The sequence below is a fragment of the Scyliorhinus torazame genome, chromosome 24 (assembly GCF_047496885.1).
Source record: "Scyliorhinus torazame isolate Kashiwa2021f chromosome 24, sScyTor2.1, whole genome shotgun sequence".
Classification (NCBI taxonomy): domain Eukaryota; kingdom Metazoa; phylum Chordata; class Chondrichthyes; order Carcharhiniformes; family Scyliorhinidae; genus Scyliorhinus; species Scyliorhinus torazame.
In genome coordinates this window covers 7,414,379-7,435,143 of record NC_092730.1, presented here as the reverse complement: position 1 = coordinate 7,435,143, position 20,765 = coordinate 7,414,379, and the positions used below count along the sequence as shown (strand labels likewise).

Genomic DNA, 20,765 nt, shown 5'->3' with positions numbered 1-20,765 from the left:
CGAACCCCTCGATTAGATTCCAGTCTGTAACTCACTCCCGGGTATCTGTTATTCTATATATAAACCACCCTGAACCCCTCGATTAGATACCAGTCTGTAACTCACTCCCGGGTATCTGTTATTCTGTATATAAACCACCCCGAACCCCTCGATTAGATTCCAGTCTGTAACTCACTCCCGGGTATCTGTTTTCCTATATATAAACCACCCCCAACCCCTCGATTAGTTTCCAGTCTGTAACTCACTCCCGGGTATCTGTTATTCAATATATAAACCACCCCGAACCTCTCGATTAGATTCCCGTCTGTAACTCACTCCCGGGTATCTGTTTTCCTATATATAAACCACCCCGAACCCCTCGATTAGATTCCAGTCTGTAACTCACTCCCGGGTATCTGTTTTCCTATATATAAACCACCCTGAATCCCTCGATTAGATTCCAGTCTGTAACTCACTCCCGGGTATCTGTTATTCTATATATAAACCACCCCGAACCCCTCGATTAGATTCCAGTCTGTAACTCACTCCCAGGTATCTGTTATTCTATATATAAACCACCCCGAACCCCTCGATTAGATTCCAGTCTGTAACACACTCCCGGGTATCTGTCATTCTATATATAAACCACCCCGAACCCCTCGATTAGATTCCAGTCTGTAACTCACTCCCGGGTATCTGTTATTCTATATATAAACCACCCCGAACCCCTTGATTAGATTCCAGTCTGTAACTCACTCGCGGGTATCTGTTATTCTATATATAAACCACCCCGAACCCCTCGATTAGATTCCAGTCTGGAACTCACTCCCGGGTATCTGTTATTCTATATATAAACCACCCCGAACCCCTCGATTAGATTCCAGTCTGTAACTCACTCCCGGGTATCTGTTATTCTATATATAAACCACCCCGAACCCCTCGATTAGATTCCAGTCTGGAACTCACTCCCGGGTATCTGTTATTCTATATATAAACCACCCCGAACCCCTCGATTAGATTCCAGTCTGTAACTCACTCCCGGGTATCTGTTTTCCTATATATAAACCACCCCCAACCCCTCGATTAGTTTCCAGTCTGGAACTCACTCCCGGGTATCTGTTTTCCTATATATAAACCACCCTGAATCCCTCGATTAGATTCCAGTCTGTAACTCACTCCCGGGTATCTGTTTTCCTATATATAAACCACCCTGAATCCCTCGATTAGATTCCAGTCTGTAACTCACTCCCGGGTATCTGTTTTCCTATATATAAACCACCCCCAACCCCTCGATTAGATTCCAGTCTGTAACTCACTCCCGGGTATCTGTTTTCCTATATATAAACCACCCTGAATCCCTCGATTAGATTCCAGTCTGTAACTCACTCCTGGGTATCTGTTATTCTGTATATAAACCCCCCTGAACCCCTCGATTAGATTCCAGTCTGTAACTCACTCCCGGGTATTTGTTACTCTATATATAAACCACCCCGAACCTCTCGATTAGATTCCAGTCTGTAACTCACTCCCGGGTATCTGTTATTCTATATATAAACGACCCCGAACCCCTCGATTAGATTCCAGTCTGTAACTCACTCCCGGGTATCTGATATTCTATATATAAACGACCCCGAACCCCTCGATTAGATTCCAGTCTGTAACTCACTCCAGGATATCTGTTATTCTATATATAAACCACCCCGAACCCCTCGATTAGATTCCAGTCTGTAACTCACTCCCGGGTATCTGTTATTCCATATATAAACCACCCCGAACCCCTCGATCAGATTCCAGTCTGTAACTCACTCCCGTGTATCTGTTATTCTCTATATAAACCACTCTGAACCCCTCGATTAGATTCCAGTCTGTAACTCACTCCCGGGTATCTGTTACTCTATATATAAACCACCCCGAACCCCTCGATTAGATTCCAGTCTGTAACTGACTCCCGGGTATCTGTTAGTCTATATATAAACCACCCCGAACCCCTCGATTAGATTCCAGTCTGTAACTCACTCACGGATATCTGTTATCCTATATATAAACCACCTCGAACCCCTCGATTAGATTCCAGTCTGTTACTCACTCCCGGATATCTGTTTTCCTATATATAAACCACCCCGAACTCCTCGATTAGATTCCAGTCTGTAACTCACTCCCGGGTATCTGTTATTCTATATATAAACCACACCGAACCCTTCGATTACATTCAAGTCTGTAACACACTCCCGGGTATCTGTTATTCTATATATAAACCACCCCGAACCCCTCGATTAGATTCCAGTCTGTAACTCACTCCCGGGTATCTGTTATTCTATATATAAACCACCCCGAACCCCTCGATTAGATTCCAGTCTGTAACTCACTCCCGAGTATCTGTTATTCTGTATATAAACCACACCGAATCCTTTGATTAGATTCCAGTCTGTAACTCACTCCCGGGTATCTGTTATTCTATATATAAACCACCCTGAACGCCTCGATTAGATTCCAGTCTGTAACTCACTCCCGGGTATCTGTTACTCTATATATAAACCACCCAGAACCCCTCGATCAGATTCCAGTCTGTAACTCACTCCCGTGTATCTGTTATTCTCTATATAAACCACTCTGAACCCCTCGATTAGATTCCAGTCTGTAACTCACTCCCGGGTATCTGTTATTCTATATCTAAACCACCCAGAACCCCTCGATTAGATTCCACTCTGTAACTCACTCCCGGGTATCTGTTATTCTATATATAAACCACCCCGAACCCCTCGATTAAATTCCAGTCTGTATCTCACTCCCGGGTATCTGTTATTTTATATAAACCACCCCGAACCCCTCGATCAGATTCCAGTCTGTAACTCACTCCCGTGTATCTGTTATTCTCTATATAAACCACTCTGAACCCCTCGATTAGATTCCAGTCTGTAACTCACTCCCGGGTATCTGTTACTCTATATATAAACCACCCCGAACCCCTCGATTAGATTCCAGTCTGTAACTGACTCCCGGGTATCTGTTAGTCTATATATAAACCACCCCGAACCCCTCGATTAGATTCCAGTCTGGAACTCACTCCCGGGTATCTGTTATTCTATATATAAACCACCCCGAACCCCTCGATTAGATTCCAGTCTGTAACTCACTCCCGGGTATCTGTTTTCCTATATATAAACCACCCCCAACCCCTCGATTAGTTTCCAGTCTGTAACTCACTCCCGGGTATCTGTTTTCCTATATATAAACCACCCTGAATCCCTCGATTAGATTCCAGTCTGTAACTCACTCCCGGGTATCTGTTTTCCTATATATAAACCACCCTGAATCCCTCGATTAGATTCCAGTCTGTAACTCACTCCCGGGTATCTGTTTTCCTATATATAAACCACCCCCAACCCCTCGATTAGATTCCAGTCTGTAACTCACTCCCGGGTATCTGTTTTCCTATATATAAACCACCCTGAATCCCTCGATTAGATTCCAGTCTGTAACTCACTCCTGGGTATCTGTTATTCTGTATATAAACCCCCCTGAACCCCTCAATTAGATTCCAGTCTGTAACTCACTCCCGGGTATTTGTTACTCTATATATAAACCACCCCGAACCTCTCGATTAGATTCCAGTCTGTAACTCACTCCCGGGTATCTGTTATTCTATATATAAACGACCCCGAACCCCTCGATTAGATTCCAGTCTGTAACTCACTCCCGGGTATCTGATATTCTATATATAAACGACCCCGAACCCCTCGATTAGATTCCAGTCTGTAACTCACTCCAGGATATCTGTTATTCTATATATAAACCACCCCGAACCCCTCGATTAGATTCCAGTCTGTAACTCACTCCCGGGTATCTGTTATTCCATATATAAACCACCCCGAACCCCTCGATCAGATTCCAGTCTGTAACTCACTCCCGTGTATCTGTTATTCTCTATATAAACCACTCTGAACCCCTCGATTAGATTCCAGTCTGTAACTCACTCCCGGGTATCTGTTACTCTATATATAAACCACCCCGAACCCCTCGATTAGATTCCAGTCTGTAACTGACTCCCGGGTATCTGTTAGTCTATATATAAACCACCCCGAACCCCTCGATTAGATTCCAGTCTGTAACTCACTCACGGATATCTGTTATTCTATATATAAACCACCTCGAACCCCTCGATTAGATTCCAGTCTGTTACTCACTCCCGGATATCTGTTTTCCTATATATAAACCACCCCGAACTCCTCGATTAGATTCCAGTCTGTAACTCACTCCCGGGTATCTGTTATTCTATATATAAACCACACCGAACCCTTCGATTACATTCAAGTCTGTAACACACTCCCGGGTATCTGTTATTCTATATATAAACCACCCCGAACCCCTCGATTAGATTCCAGTCTGTAACTCACTCACGGATATCTGTTATCCTATATATAAACCACCTCGAACCCCTCGATTAGATTCCAGTCTGTTACTCACTCCCGGATATCTGTTTTCCTATATATAAACCACCCCGAACTCCTCGATTAGATTCCAGTCTGTAACTCACTCCCGGGTATCTGTTATTCTATATATAAACCACACCGAACCCTTCGATTACATTCAAGTCTGTAACACACTCCCGGGTATCTGTTATTCTATATATAAACCACCCCGAACCCCTCGATTAGATTCCAGTCTGTAACTCACTCCCGGGTATCTGTTATTCTATATATAAACCACCCCGAACCCCTCGATTAGATTCCAGTCTGTAACTCACTCCCGGGTATCTGTTATTCTGTATATAAACCACACCGAATCCTTTGATTAGATTCCAGTCTGTAACTCACTCCCGGGTATCTGTTATTCTATATATAAACCACCCTGAACGCCTCGATTAGATTCCAGTCTGTAACTCACTCCCGGGTATCTGTTACTCTATATATAAACCACCCAGAACCCCTCGATCAGATTCCAGTCTGTAACTCACTCCCGTGTATCTGTTATTCTCTATATAAACCACTCTGAACCCCTCGATTAGATTCCAGTCTGTAACTCACTCCCGGGTATCTGTTATTCTATATCTAAACCACCCAGAACCCCTCGATCAGATTCCAGTCTGTAACTCACTCCCGTGTATCTGTTATTCTCTATATAAACCACTCTGAACCCCTCGATTAGATTCCAGTCTGTAACTCACTCCCGGGTATCTGTTATTCTATATCTAAACCACCCAGAACCCCTCGATTAGATTCCACTCTGTAACTCACTCCCGGGTATCTGTTATTCTATATATAAACCACCCCGAACCCCTTGATTAAATTCCAGTCTGTATCTCACTCCCGGGTATCTGTTATTTTATATAAACCACCCCGAACCCCTCGATTAGATTCCAGTCTGTAACTCACTCCCGGGTATCTGTTATTCTATATATAAACCACCCCGAACCCCTCGATTAGATTCCAGTCTGTAACTCACTCCCGGGTATCTGTTACTCTGTATATAAACCACCCCGAACCCCTCGATTAGATTCCAGTCTGTAACTCACTCCCGGGTATCTGTTATTCTATATATAAACCACCCCGAACCCCTCGATTAGATTCCAGTCTGTAACTCACTCCCGGATATCTGTTATCCTATATATAAACCACCTCGAACCCCTCGATTAGATTCCAGTCTGTAACTCACTCCCGGGTATCTGTTACTCTATATATAAACCACCCCGAACCCCTCGATTAGATTCCAGTGTGTAACTCATTCCCGGGTATCTGTTATTCTGTAAATAAACCACCCTGAAACCCTCGATTAGATTCCAGTCTGTAACTCACTCCCGGGTATCTGTTATTCTATATATAAACCACCCTGAACCCATCGATTAGATTCCAGTCTGTAACTCACTCCCGGGTATCTGTTATTCTATACATAAACCACCCCGAACCCCTCGATTAGATTCCAGTCTGTAACTCACTCCCGGGTATCTGTTATTCTATATATAAACCACCCCGAACCCCTCGATTAGATTCCAGACTGTAACTCACTCCCGGGTATCTGTTATTCTATATATAAACCACCCCGAACCCCTCGATTAGATTCCAGTGTGTAACTCATTCCCGGGTATCTGTTATTCTGTAAATAAACCACCCTGAAACCCTCGATTAGATTCCAGTCTGTAACTCACTCCCGGGTATCTGTTATTCTATATATAAACCACCCTGAACCCATCGATTAGATTCCAGTCTGTAACTCACTCCCGGGTATCTGTTATTCTATATATAAACCACCCCGAACCCCTCGATTAGATTCCCGTTACATTGTTACATCCATTCGTAGCAATCCAATTTTGACAATTTAAAAACCACAGGCGAGTCCCATTTTGTTCTTTATTAAGCAAAAGTTTTTAAAAATAAAATCAGTCACCTTTTTAAACTGGAGCTATTCACACTCGATCACTCACCCTCACCCCAAATTCCACCATCACCCGTTCCTGCCGAGACAGCGACTGGGTGAGGAGATTCCCCAGTAACTGGAGATGGTTTGGAAAGATCATTAACCTGAAATGGTAACTTGTGTCTCGCTCCACACGTCCGACAGAGCCGTTGAGAATTTCCAGCATTAATCCCGTAGACCACACGCCGCTTCCAATGTTTCAAACGGAGGTGTGCAAAGCGGTTATAATAGTATAAAAACAGAACATGCGGAATGTCCGGTTGTAACAGATGTCACCCCTGCTGAGCTGTGAGAGACAGAGTAACGTTATCATTGCTGCGGTGATAACAAACAAACAAATATATATAAATGCAGAAATAACTGTGGGGTGTCGCTGGCTGGGTCGGGAATCGATCGCCCATCCCGACCCGCCCCATTGTCAATGATCACATTACATAGAGCACGTCACAAACAGGGTCTTCGCTCAAGAGTCCAGTGCACCAAAGAGCATGAAAAATGGAGGTTAAGAACATTTAAAAGCTGCTTTGAAAGTCCCTGTGCCGTTGCAATCTCTAAAGAGCAAGGTTAATTCATCATCCAGATTCAAAACCAGATGCGGGGCAGAGTACACCGGGATCGGCCCAGGATTGGGGGATATGGGGGCCTGCCCCGGGGAGGGGAGGGGGCGGGAGGAGAACAGGAATCTGCCCCTACCTGGGGTATGGAGAACCCCCCCCAGGAAGGGCGATATGCCGATCTGCCCCGGGGCAGGGGGGGAATACTGGGATTTTCCCCAGGGAGGGGGAATACCGGGACTTGCCCCGGAAAAGAGCACACACAGGAAGAGATTTGAAACAGTCAGCTGATCAGACTTGCTTTCCAAAATATCTACAATCCTCCAAGGAGAGAAAGCAAGAGGAGGCTGAGGCAGAGAACGTGAATCGGAGAAATGGCAGTGTTAACAGTCCCTGATCGAAGTCCTACACCCGGACATCATCCCAGAGCAATGCCCAGCAGGTGAAAGGGAGGTTCCGGGGTTACCCCTCCCAGAGAGCCAGCCACCAGCAGATCGGGGCCGTCGTCATTTCACAACATCAGTCGGACTGGAAAGGAGAGTGCAGCTCCAATCGCCAGGCCCAGGGTCAGGAAGAAGGCCATCACCGCCCCAGCGGTCTCTGCGTTTCTCGGGGACACTTGCCTGTTGGGAAAAACAGGTAAAGGAGGAGTTAGCCGATCCTGGAATAATCACACTGACAGAGGAAACATAAAAACTCCAATGGTCAGACAGAGATGGGCACAGCGCCGAAGGGGGGGGGGGGCGCAGGCCGAGAGGGGGGGCGCGCACAGGCCGAGAGGGACGCGCGCACAGGCCGAGGGGGGCGCGCACAGGCCGAGAGGGGGGGGGGCGCGCACAGTGCCGAGAGGGGGGTGGGCGGCGCACAGGCCGAGAGGGGGGGGGGGGGGGGCGCACAGGCCGAGGGGGGGCGCACAGGCCGAGGGGGGGGGGGACGCGCACAGGCCGAGAGGGGGACGCGCACAGGCCAAGAGGGGGGGGGGGGGGCGCACAGGCCGAGGGGGGGGGGGGGGGCGGGCGCACAGGCCGGGGGTGGGGGGGGGGCGCGCACAGGCCGAGAGGGGGACGCGCACAGGCCGAGAGGGGGACGCGCACAGGCCGAGAGGGGGACGCGCACAGGCCGAGAGGGGGACGCGCACAGGCCGAGAGGGGGACGCGCACAGGCCGAGAGGGGGACGCGCACAGGCCGAGAGGGGGACGCGCACAGGCCGAGAGGGGGACGCGCACAGGCCGAGAGGGGGACGCGCACAGGCCGAGAGGGGGACGCGCACAGGCCGAGAGGGGGACGCGCACAGGCCGAGCGGGGGACACGCACAGGCCGAGAGGGGGACACGCACAGGCCGAGAGGGGGACACGCACAGGCCGAGAGGGGGACACGCACAGGCCGAGAGGGGGACACGCACAGGCCGAGAGGGGGACACGCACAGGCCGAGAGGGGGACACGCACAGGCCGAGAGGGGGACACGCACAGGCCGAGAGGGGGACACGCACAGGCCGAGAGGGGGACACGCACAGGCCGAGAGGGGGACACGCACAGGCCGAGAGGGGGACACGCACAGGCCGAGAGGGGGACACGCACAGGCCGAGAGGGGGACACGGGGCGCTCACTGGCAGAGGAGGGCGCGCACAGTGCACGAGTTGTTTAAACCACAGACTCCACCCCACCTCCTTTCATTGCCTGACAGAGTGGAGTCAATACTGAGTATGAAATACTTACTTGGGTGCGAAGCACATGCAGAGCGACACCAAGTAGCCATTGGAGAATGCAAAGACGAACATGAAGAGGATGAACCAGCCGTCGTGGGAGAAGATGGTTGGGAGGGAATGATGACCGTTCACATTGCACAACATGAAGAGTGGAATGAAGATCACTCGCGACAGGACAGACGCTAGCAGTGCGTAATCATTTCGGGGCTGTGGGAACAGACATGGCTACGTTACAACTTCACCGCAGCAGTGACAGTCAAGGCTACGTTACAACTTCACCGCAGCAGTGAAAGACAAGGCTACGTTACAATTTCACCGCAGCAGTGACAGACAAGGCTACGTTACAAATTCACCGCAGCAGTGACAGACATGGCTACGTTACAACTTCACCGCAGCAGTGACAGACAAGGCTACGTTACAACGTCACTGCAGCAGTGACAGTGTCACGGGACCCGGCCATTTCACGCACAGAAATTAGACAATTCAACCCCCAGCCACTTTGGAAGACATTGGGGCGGCATCTCTGTAACCTCCTCCAGCCCCGACAACCCTCCCTATCTCTGTAACCTCCTCCAGCCCCGACAACCCTCCCTATCTCTGTAACCCCCTCCAGCCCCTACAACCCTCCCTATCTCTGTAACCTCCTCCAGCCCCGACAACCCTCCCTATCTCTGTAACCTCCTCCAGCCCCTACAACCCTCCCCATCTCTGTAACCCCCTCCAGCCCCTACAACCCTCCCTATCTCTGTAACTTCCTCCAGCCCCGACAACCCTCCCTATCTCTGTAACCTCCTCCAGCCCCTACAACCTTCCCTATCTCTGTAACCTCCTCCGGTCCCTACAACCCTCCCTATCTCTGTAACCTCCTCCAGCCCCGACAACCCTCCCTATCTCTGTAACCTCCTCCAGCCCCGACAACTCTCCCTATCTCTGTAACCTCCTCCAGCCCCTACACCCCCTCCCTATCTCTGTAACCTCCTCCAGCCCCGACAACCCTCCCTATCTCTGTAACCCCCTTCAACCCCGACAACCCTCGCTATCTCTGTAACCCCCTCCAGCCCCTACAACCCTCCCTATCTCTGTAACCTCCTCCAGTCCCTACAACCCTCCCTATCTCTGTAACCTCCTCCAGTCCCTACAACCCTCCCTATCTCTGTAACCCCCTTCAACCCTCCCCATGTCTGTAACCTACTCCAGCCCCTACAACCCTCCCTATCTCTGTAACCTCCTCCAGCCCCTACAATCCTCCCTATCTCTGTAACCTCCTCCAGTCCTTACAACCCTCCCTATCTCTGTAACCTCCTCCAGCCCCTACAACTCTCCCTATCTCTGTAACCTCCTCCAGTCCTTACAACCCTCCCTATCTCTGTAACCTCCTCCAGCCCCGACAACCCTCCCTATCTCTGTAACCTCCTCCAGCCCCTACACCCCCTCCCTATCTCTGTAACCTCCTCCAGCCCCGACAACCCTCCCTATCTCTGTAACCCCCTTCAACCCCGACAACCCTCGCTATCACTGTAACCCCCTCCAGCCCCTACAACCCTCCCTATCTCTGTAACCTCCTCCAGTCCCTACAACCCTCCCTATCTCTGTAACCTCCTCCAGTCCCTACAACCGTCCCTATCTCTGTAACCCCCTTCAACCCTCCCCATGTCTGTAACCTCCTCCAGCCCCTACAACCCTCCCTATCTCTGTAACCTCCTCCAGCCCCTACAATCCTCCCTATCTCTGTAACCTCCTCCAGTCCTTACAACCCTCCCTATCTCTGTAACCTCCTCCAGCCCCTACAACCCTCCCTATCTCTGTAACCTCCTCCAGCCCCTACAATCCTCCCTATCTCTAACATCCTCCAGCCCCTACAATCCTCCCTATCTCTGTAACCTCCTCCAGCCCCTACAACCCTCCCTATCTCTGTAACCTCCTCCAGTCCCTACAACCCTCCCTATCTCTGTAACCTCCTCCAGCCCCTATAGCCCTCCCTATCTCTGTAACCTCCTCGAGCCCCTCCAACCCTCCCTATCTCTGTAACCTCCTCCAGTCCCTACAACCCTCCCTATCTCTGTAACCTACTCCAGCCCTACAACCCTCCCTATCTCTGTAACCTACTCCAGCCCTACAACCCTCCCTATCTCTGTAACTTCCCCCAGTCCCGACAACCCTCCCTATCTCTGTAACCTCCTCCAGTCCCTACAACCCTCCCTATGTCTGTAACCTCCTCCAGCCCCTACAACCCTCCCTATCTCTGTAACCCCCTCCAGCCCCTACAACCCTCCCTATCTCTGTAACCTCCTCCAGTCCCTACAACCCTCCCTATCTCTGTAACCTCCTCCAGCCCCTACAACCCTCCCTATCTCTGTAAACTCCTCCAGCCCGTACAACCCTCCGAGATCTCTGGGCTCCTCCAATTCTGGCCTCTTGAACATTCCCCCCATTCCCATCGCTCCACCATTGGCGGCCGTGCCTTCAGCTGCCTGGGGTGGGGGGCCTGAGCTCTGAAATTCTGGAGGCTACGGGAAGGCGGGGGGGGGGGGGTTAGAACAGTTCGCTATCTGCTTTGGATTTGCTTTTGTTTATTGTAGGGTTTTTCTTTTGGGGGGGGGGGCTGTTGAGGAAATGGGACTGATCAGCCAGGAACGTTGGGATAGAGGAACCGAGTTGTGATGAAGACATGGATGAGCTATCTAGACCTGGTAAACGTCTAACGTCGCAGCATTTACCAGTGTTTCCTCGGGATAGTCCGATAACCTCCCCCTCCTGCTACCCCCCCTCCCCCCGTTGGAACTGATCACGTTGTGATGTTGCTCCAATACTGGCTGTCTGCTTGGCTCCAGCAGGTAGAATGGGGGTCGCTGGGCCATTGGCCCCCACCTCGATGAGCATCAGCGCCTCCGAGAGGGGACTGGGGGGGGGGGGGGGGGGGGGGGGGGGGGGAGAGAGAGAGAGAGTGGCGAGGTTCAACACGAACAGCGAGCCTGAAATTAAATCCAACTCACCCACGTACACAAGGCAGTGAGACTGCGACCAGCCCAGTCCATCATATTAAACAGCAGGAAGCAGGCAACGTCCGTGAAATATTCATCTGCACAAAACAAAAGTAATTTCATTAGATTCCAGTCTGTAACTCACTCCCGGGTATCTGTTATTCTATATATAAACCACCCCGAACCCCTCGATTAGATTCCAGTCAGTAACTCACTCCCGGGTATCTGTTATTCTATATATAAACCACCCCGAACCCCTCGATTAGATTCCAGTCTGTAACTCACTCCCGGGTATCTGTTAGTCTATATATAAACCACCCCGAACCCCTCGATTAGATTCCAGTCTGTAACTCGCTCCCGGGTATCTGTTATTCTGTATATAAACCACCCCGAACCCCTCGATTAGATTCCAGTCTGTAACTCACTCCCGGGTATCTGTTATTCTGTATATAAACCACCCCGAACCCCTCGATTAGATTCCAGTCTGTAACTCACTCCCGGGTATCTGTTGTTCTATATCTAAACCACCCCGAACCCCTCGATTAGATTCCGGTCTGTAACTCACTCCCGGGTATCTGTTATTCTATATATAAACCACCCCAAACCCCTCGATTAGATTCCAGTCTGTAACTCACTCCCGGGTATCTGTTATTCTATATATAAACCACCCCGAACCCCTCGATTAGATTCCAGTCTGTAACTCGCTCCCGGGTATCTGTTATTCTATATATAAACCACCCCGAACCCCTCGATTAGATTCCAGTCTGTAACTCACTCCCGGGAATCTGTTATTCTATATATAAACCACCCCGAACCCCTCGATTAGATTCCAGTCTGTAACTCACTCCCGGGTATGTTTTACTCTATATATAAACCACCCCGAATCCCTCGATTAGATTCCAGTCTGTAACTCACTCCCGGGTATCTGTTACTCTATATATGAACCACCCTGAACCCCTTGATTCGATTCCAGTCTGTAACTCACTCCCGGGTATCTGGTATTCTATATGTAAACCACCCTGAACCCCTCGATTAGATTCCAGTCTGTAACTCACTCCCGGGTATCTGGTATTCTATATATAAACCACCCCGAACCCCTCGATTAGATTCTAGTCTGTAACTCGCTCCCGGGTATCTGTTATTCTACATATAAACCACCCCGAATCCCTCGATTAGATTCCAGTCTGTAACTCACTCCCGGGTATCTGTTACTCTATATATAAACCACCCCGAACCCCTCGATTAGATTCCAGTCTGTAACTCACTCCCGGGTATCTGTTATTCTATATATAAACCACCCCGAACCCCTCGATTAGATTCCAGTCTGTAACTCGCTCCCGGGTATCTGTTATTCTATATATAAACCACCCCGAACCCCTCGATTAGATTCCAGTCTGTAACTCACTCCCGGGAATCTGTTATTCTATATATAAACCACCCCGAACCCCTCGATTAGATTCCAGTCTGTAACTCACTCCCGGGTATCTGTTATTCTATATATAAACCACCCCGAACACCCTCGATTAGATTCCAGTCTGTAACTCGCTCCCGGGTATCTGTTATTCTATATATAAACCACCCCGAACCCCTCGATTAGATTCCAGTCTGTAACTCACTCCCGGGAATCTGTTATTCTATATATAAACCACCCCGAACCCTTCAATTAGATTCCATGCTGTAACTCACTCCCGGGTATCTGTTATTCTATATATAAACCACCCCGAACCCCTCGATTAGATTCCAGTCTGTAACTCACTCCCGGGTATCTGTTATTCTATACATAAACCACCCTGAACCCTCGATTAGATTCCAGTCTGTAACTCACTCCCGGGTATCTGTTATTCTATATATAAACCATCCCGAACCCCTCGATTAGATTCCAGTCTGTAACTCACTCCCGGGTATCTGTTATTCTGTATATAAACCACCCCGAACCCCTCGATTAGATTCCAGTCTGTAACTCACTCCTGGGTATCTGTTATTCTATATATAAACCACCCCGAGCCCTCGATTAGATTCCAGTCTTTATCTCGCTCCCGGGTATCTGTTATTGTATATATAAACCACCCCGAACCCCTCGATTAGATTCCAGTCTGTAACTCACTCCCGGGTATCTGTTATTCTATATATAAACCACCCCGAACCCCTCGATTAGATTCCAGTCTGTAACTCGCTCCCGGGTATCTGATATTCTATATATAAACCACCCCGAACCCCTCGATTAGATTCCAGTCTGTAACTCACTCCCGGGTATCTGTTATTCTATATATAAACCACCCCGAACCCCTCGATTAGATTCCAGTCTGTAACTCACTCCCGGGTATCTGTTCTCATATATATAAACCACCCCGAACCCCTCGATTAGATTCCAGTCTGTAACTCACTCCCGGGTATCTGTTATTCTATATATAAACCACCCCAAACCCCTCGATTAGATTCCAGTCTGTAACTCGCTCCCGGGTATCTGTTCTTATATATATAAACCACCCCGAACCCCTCGATTAGATACCTGTCTGTAACTCACTCCCGGGTATCTGATATTCTATATATAAACCACCCCAAACCCCTCGATTAGATTCCAGTCTGTAACTCACTCCCGGGTCACTGTTATTCTATATATAAACCACCCCGAACCCCTCGATTAGATTCCAGTCGGTAACTCACTCCCGGGTCACTGTTATTCTATATATATAAACGACCCCGAACCCCTCGATTAGATTCCAGTCTGTAACTCACTCCCGGGTATCTGTTATTCTATATATAAACCACCCTGAACCCCTCGATTAGATTCCAGTCTGTAACTCACTCCCGGGTATCTGTTATTCTATTTAGAAACCACCCCGAACCCCTCGATTAGATTCCAGTCTGTAACTACCTCCCAGGTATCTGTTATTCTGTATATAAACCACCCCGAACCCCTCGATTAGATTCCAGTCTGTAACTCACTCCCGGGTATCTGTTATTCTATATATAAACCACCCCGAACCCCTCGATTAGATTCCAGTCTGTAACTCGCTCCCGGGTATCTGATATTCTATATATAAACCACCCCGAACCCCTCGATTAGATTCCAGTCTGTAACTCACTCCCGGGTATCTGTTATTCTATATATAAACCACCCCGAACCCCTCGATTAGATTCCAGTCTGTAACTCACTCCCGGGTATCTGTTCTCATATATATAAACCACCCCGAACCCCTCGATTAGATTCCAGTCTGTAACTCACTCCCGGGTATCTGTTATTCTATATATAAACCACCCCAAACCCCTCGATTAGATTCCAGTCTGTAACTCGCTCCCGGGTATCTGTTCTTATATATATAAACCACCCCGAACCCCTCGATTAGATACCTGTCTGTAACTCACTCCCGGGTATCTGTTACTCTATATACAAACCACCCCGAACCCCTCGATTAGATTCCAGTCTGTAACTCGCTCCCGGGTATCTGATATTCTATATATAAACCACCCCAAACCCCTCGATTAGATTCCAGTCTGTAACTCACTCCCGGGTCACTGTTATTCTATATATAAACCACCCCGAACCCCTCGATTAGATTCCAGTCGGTAACTCACTCCCGGGTCACTGTTATTCTATATATAAACGACCCCGAACCCCTCGATTAGATTCCAGTCTGTAACTCACTCCCGGGTATCTGTTATTCTATATATAAACCACCCTGAACCCCTCGATTAGATTCCAGTCTGTAACTCACTCCCGGGTATCTGTTATTCTATTTAGAAACCACCCCGAACCCCTCGATTAGATTCCAGTCTGTAACTCACTCCCAGGTATCTGTTATTCTGTATATAAACCACCCCGAACCCCTCGATTAGATTCCAGTCTGTAACTCACTCCCGGGTATCTGTTATTCTATATATAAACCACCCCGAACCCCTCGATTAGATTCCAGTCTGTAACTCGCTCCCGGGTATCTGTTATTCTATTTATAAACCACCCTGAATCCCTCGATTAGATTCCAGTCTGTAACTCGCTCCCAGGTATCTGTTATTCTATATATAAACCACCCCGAACCCCTCGATTAGATTCCAGTCAGTAACTCACTCCCGGGTATCTGTTATTCTATATGTAAACCACCCCGAACACCTCGATTAGATTCCAGTCTGTAACTCGCTCCCGGGTATCTGTTATTCTATATGTAAACCACCCCGAACACCTCGATTAGATTCCAGTCTGTAACTCGCTCCCGGGTATCTGTTATTCTATATGTAAACCACCCTGAACACCTCGATTAGATTCCAGTCTGTAACTCGCTCCCGGGTATCTGTTATTCTATATATAAACCACCCCGAACCCCTCGATTAGATGCCAGTCAGTAACTCACTCCCGGGTATCTGTTATTCTATATGTAAACCACCCCGAACACCTCGATTAGATTCCAGTCTGTAACTCGCTCCCGGGTATCTGTTATTCTATATGTAAACCACCCCGAACACCTCGATTAGATTCCAGTCTGTAACTCGCTCCCGGGTATCTGTTATTCTATATGTAAACCACCCTGAACACCTCGATTAGATTCCAGTCTGTAACTCACTCCCGGGTATCTGTTATTCAACATATAAACCACCCCGAACCTCTCGATTAGATTCCAGTCTGTAACTCGCTCCCAGGTATCTGTTATTCTACATATAAACCACCCCAAACCTCTCGATTAGATTCCAGTCTGTAACTCGCTCCCGGGTATCTGTTATTCTATATATAAACCACCCTGAACCCCTCGATGAGATTCCAGTCTGTAACCCGCTCCCGGGTATCTGTTATTCTATATATAAACCACCCTGAACCCCTCGATTAGATTCCAGTCTGTAACTTACTCCCGGGTATCTGTTATTCTATATATAAACCACCCCGAACCCCTCGATTAGATTGCAGTCTGTAACTCACTCCCGGGTATCTGTTATTCTATATATAAACCACCCCGAACCCCTCGATTAGATTCCAGTCTGTAACTCACTCCCGGGTATCTGTTATTCTATATATAAACCACCCCGAACCCCTCGATTAGATTCCAGTCTGTAACTCACTCCCGGGTATCTGTTATTCTATATATAAACCACCCCAAGCCCCTCGATTAGATTCCAGTCTGTAACTCACTCCCGGGTACCTGTTATTCTCTATATAAACCACCCCGAACCCCTCGATTAGATTCCAGTCTGTAACTCACTCCCGGGTATCTGTTATTCTATATATAAACCACCCTGAACCCCTCGATTAGATTCCAGTCTGTAACTCACAACCGGGTATTTTATTCTATATATAAACCACCCCGAACCCCTCGATTAGATTCCAGTCTGTAACTCACTCCCGGGTATCTGTTATTCTATATATAAACCATCCCGAACCCCTCGATAAGATTCCAGTCTGTACCTCACTCCCGGGTATCTGTTATTCTATATATAAACCACCCTGAACCCCTCGATTAGATTCCAGTCTGTAACTCACTCCCGGGTATCTGTTATTCTATATATAAACCACCCCGAACCCCTCGATTAGATTCCAGTCTGTAACTCACTCCCGGGTATCTGTTATTCTATATATAAACCCCCTGAACCCCTCGATTAGATTCCAGTCTGTAACTCACTCCCGGGTATCTGTTATTCTATATATAAACCACCCCAATCCCCTCGATTAGATTCCAGTCTGTAACTCACTCCCGGGTATCTGTTATTCTATAAATAAACCACCCTGAACCCCTCGATGAGATTCCAGTCTGTAACTCACTCCCGGGTATTTTATTCTATATATAAACCACTCCGAACCCCTCGATTAGATTCCAGTCTGTAACTCACTCCCGGGTATCTGTTATTCTATATAGAAACCACCCCGAACCCCTCGATTACATTCCAGTCCGTAACTCACTCCCGGGTATCTGTTATTCTATATATAAACCACCCCGAACCCCTCGCTTAGATTCCAGTCTGTAACTCACTCCCGGGTATCTGTTATTCTATATATAAACCACCCCGAACCCCTCGATTAGATTCCAGTCTGTAACACACTCCCGGGTATCTGTTATTCTATACATAAACCACCCCGAATCCCTCGATTCGATTCCAGTCTGTAACTCACTCCCGGGTATCTGTTATTCTATATATAAACCACCCCGAACCCCTCGGTTAGATTACAGTCTGTAACTCACTCCCGGGTATCTGTTACTCTATATATAAACCACCCCGAGCTCCTCGATTAGATTCCAGTCTGTAACTCACTCCCGGGTATCTGTTATTCTATATATAAACCACCCCGAGCCCTCGATTAGATTCCAGTCTGTAACTCACTCCCGGGTATCTGTTATTCTATATATAAACCACCCCGAACCCCTCGATTAGATTCCAGTCTGTAACTCACTCCCGGGTAACTGTTATTCTATATATAAACCACCCCGAACCCCTCGATTAGATTCCAGTCTGTAACTCACTCCCGGGTATCTGTTATTCTATATATAAACCACCCCAATCCCCTCGATTAGATTCCAGTCTGTAACTCACTCCCGGGTATCTTTTATTCTATATAGAAACCACCGCGAACCCCTCGATTACATTCCAGTCCGTAACTCACTCCCGGGTATCTGTTATTCTATATATAAACCACCCCGAACCCCTCGATTAGATTCCAGTCTGTAACTCACTCCCGGGTATCTGTTATTCTATATATAAACCACCCCGAACCCCTAGATTAGATTCCAGCCTGTAACTCACTCCCGGGTATCTGTTATTCTATATATAAACCACCCCAAACCCCTCAATTAGATTCCAGTCTGTAACTCACTCCCGGGTATCTGTTATTCTATATATAAACCACCCCGAATCCCTCGATTAGATTCCAGTCTGTAACTCACTCCCGGGTATCTGTTATTCTATATATAAACCACCCCGAACCCCTCGATTAGATTCCAGTCTGTAACTCACTCCCGGGTATCTGTTATTCTATATATAAACCACCCCAATCCCCTCGATTAGATTCCAGTCTGTAACTCACTCCCGGGTATCTGTTATTCTATAAATAAACCACCCTGAACCCCTCGATGAGATTCCAGTCTGTAACTCACTCCCGGGTATTTTATTCTATATATAAACCACTCCGAACCCCTCGATTAGATTCCAGTCTGTAACTCACTCCCGGGTATCTGTTATTCTATATATAAACCACCCAGAACCCCTCGGTTAGATTACAGTCTGTAACTCACTCCCGGGTATCTGTTACTCTATATATAAACCACCCCGAGCTCCTCGATTAGATTCCAGTCTGTAACTCACTCCCGGGTATCTGTTATTCTATATATAAACCACCCCGAACCCCTCGATTAGATTCCAGTCTGTAACTCACTCCCGGGTATCTGTTATTCTATATATAAACCACCCCAAACCCCTCGATTAGATTCCAGTCTGTAACTCACTCCCGGGTATCTGTTATTCTATATATAAACCACCCCGAATCCCTCGATTAGATTCCAGTCTGTAACTCACTCCCGGGTATCTGTTATTCTATATATAAACCACCCCGAACCCCTCGATTAGATTCCAGTCTGTAACTCACTCCCGGGTATCTGTTATTCTATATATAAACCACCCCAATCCCCTCGATTAGATTCCAGTCTGTAACTCACTCCCGGGTATCTGTTATTCTATAAATAAACCAGCCTGAACCCCTCGATGAGATTCCAGTCTGTAACTCACTCCCGGGTATTTTATTCTATATATAAACCACTCCGAACCCCTCGCTTAGATTCCAGTCTGTAACTCACTCCCGGGTATCTGTTATTCGATATATAAACCACCCCGAACCCCTCGATTAGATTCCAGTCTGTAACTCACTCCCGGGTATCTGTTATTCTATATATAAACCACCCCGAACCCCTCGCTTAGATTCCAGTCTGTAACTCACTCCCGGGTATTTTATTCTATATATAAACCACTCCGAACCCCTCGCTTAGATTCCAGTCTGTAACTCACTCCCGGGTATCTGTTATTCGATATATAAACCACCCCGAACCCCTCGATTAGATTCCAGTCTGTAACTCACTCCCGGGTATCTGTTATTCTATATATAAACCACCCCGAACCCCTCGCTTAGATTCCAGTCTGTAACTCACTCCCGGGTATCTGTTATTCTATATATAAACCACCCCGAACCCCTCGATTAGATTCCAGTCTGTAACTCACTCCCGGGTATCTGTTATTGTATCTATAAACCATCCCGAACCCCTCGATTAGATTCCAGTCTGTAACTCACTCCCGGGTATCTGTTATTCTATATATAAACCACCCTGAACCCCTCGATGAGATTCCAGTCTGTAACTCACTCCCGGGTATTTTATTCTATATATAAACCACTCCGAACCCCTCGATTAGATTCCAGTCTGTAACTCACTCCCGGGTATCTTTTATTCTATATATAAACCACCCCGAACCCCTCGATTAGATTCCAGTCTGTAACTCACTCCCGGGTATCTGTTATTCTATATATAAACCACCCCAAACCCCTCAATTAGATTCCAGTCTGTAACTCACTCCCGGGTATCTGTTATTCTATATATAAACCACCCCGAATCCCTCGATTCGATTCCAGTCTGTAACTCACTCCCGGGTATCTGTTATTCTATATATAAACCACCCCGAACCCCTCGGTTAGATTACAGTCTGTAACTCACTCCCGGGTATCTGTTACTCTATATATAAACCACCCCGAGCTCCTCGATTAGATTCCAGTCTGTAACTCACTCCCGGGTATCTGTTATTCTATATATAAACCACCCCGAGCCCTCGATTAGATTCCAGTCTGTAACTCACTCCCGGGTATCTGTTATTCTATATATAAACCACCCCGAACCCCTCGATTAGATTCCAGTCTGTAACTCACTCCCGGGTAACTGTTATTCTATATATAAACCACCCCGAACCCCTCGATTAGATTCCAGTCTGTAACTCACTCCCGGGTATCTGTTATTCTATATATAAACCACCCCAATCCCCTCGATTAGATTCCAGTCTGTAACTCACTCCCGGGTATCTTTTATTCTATATAGAAACCACCCCGAACCCCTCGATTACATTCCAGTCTGTAACTCACTCCCGGGTATCTGTTATTCTATATATAAACCACCCCGAACCCC

The 20,765-nt window shown here is 47.7% G+C and overlaps 1 protein-coding gene across 1 annotated transcript in view; it reads right to left on the bottom strand.

Moving 5' to 3' along the window:
- Positions 1-6,309: 6,309 nt before the first annotated feature.
- Positions 6,310-20,765, bottom strand: part of LOC140399853 (equilibrative nucleoside transporter 1-like) — a 16,183-nt gene continuing 1,727 nt past the window's right edge. The window contains exons 2-4 of the mRNA XM_072489316.1: positions 11,644-11,729; positions 8,661-8,857; positions 6,310-7,567 (exon numbers count right to left, since the gene is read on the bottom strand). Of these exons, the coding sequence (XP_072345417.1) occupies positions 7,456-7,567; positions 8,661-8,857; positions 11,644-11,688 (354 nt within the window). The 5' untranslated portion in view covers positions 11,689-11,729 and the 3' untranslated portion in view covers positions 6,310-7,455. The remainder of the gene's footprint in view (positions 7,568-8,660; positions 8,858-11,643; positions 11,730-20,765) is intronic.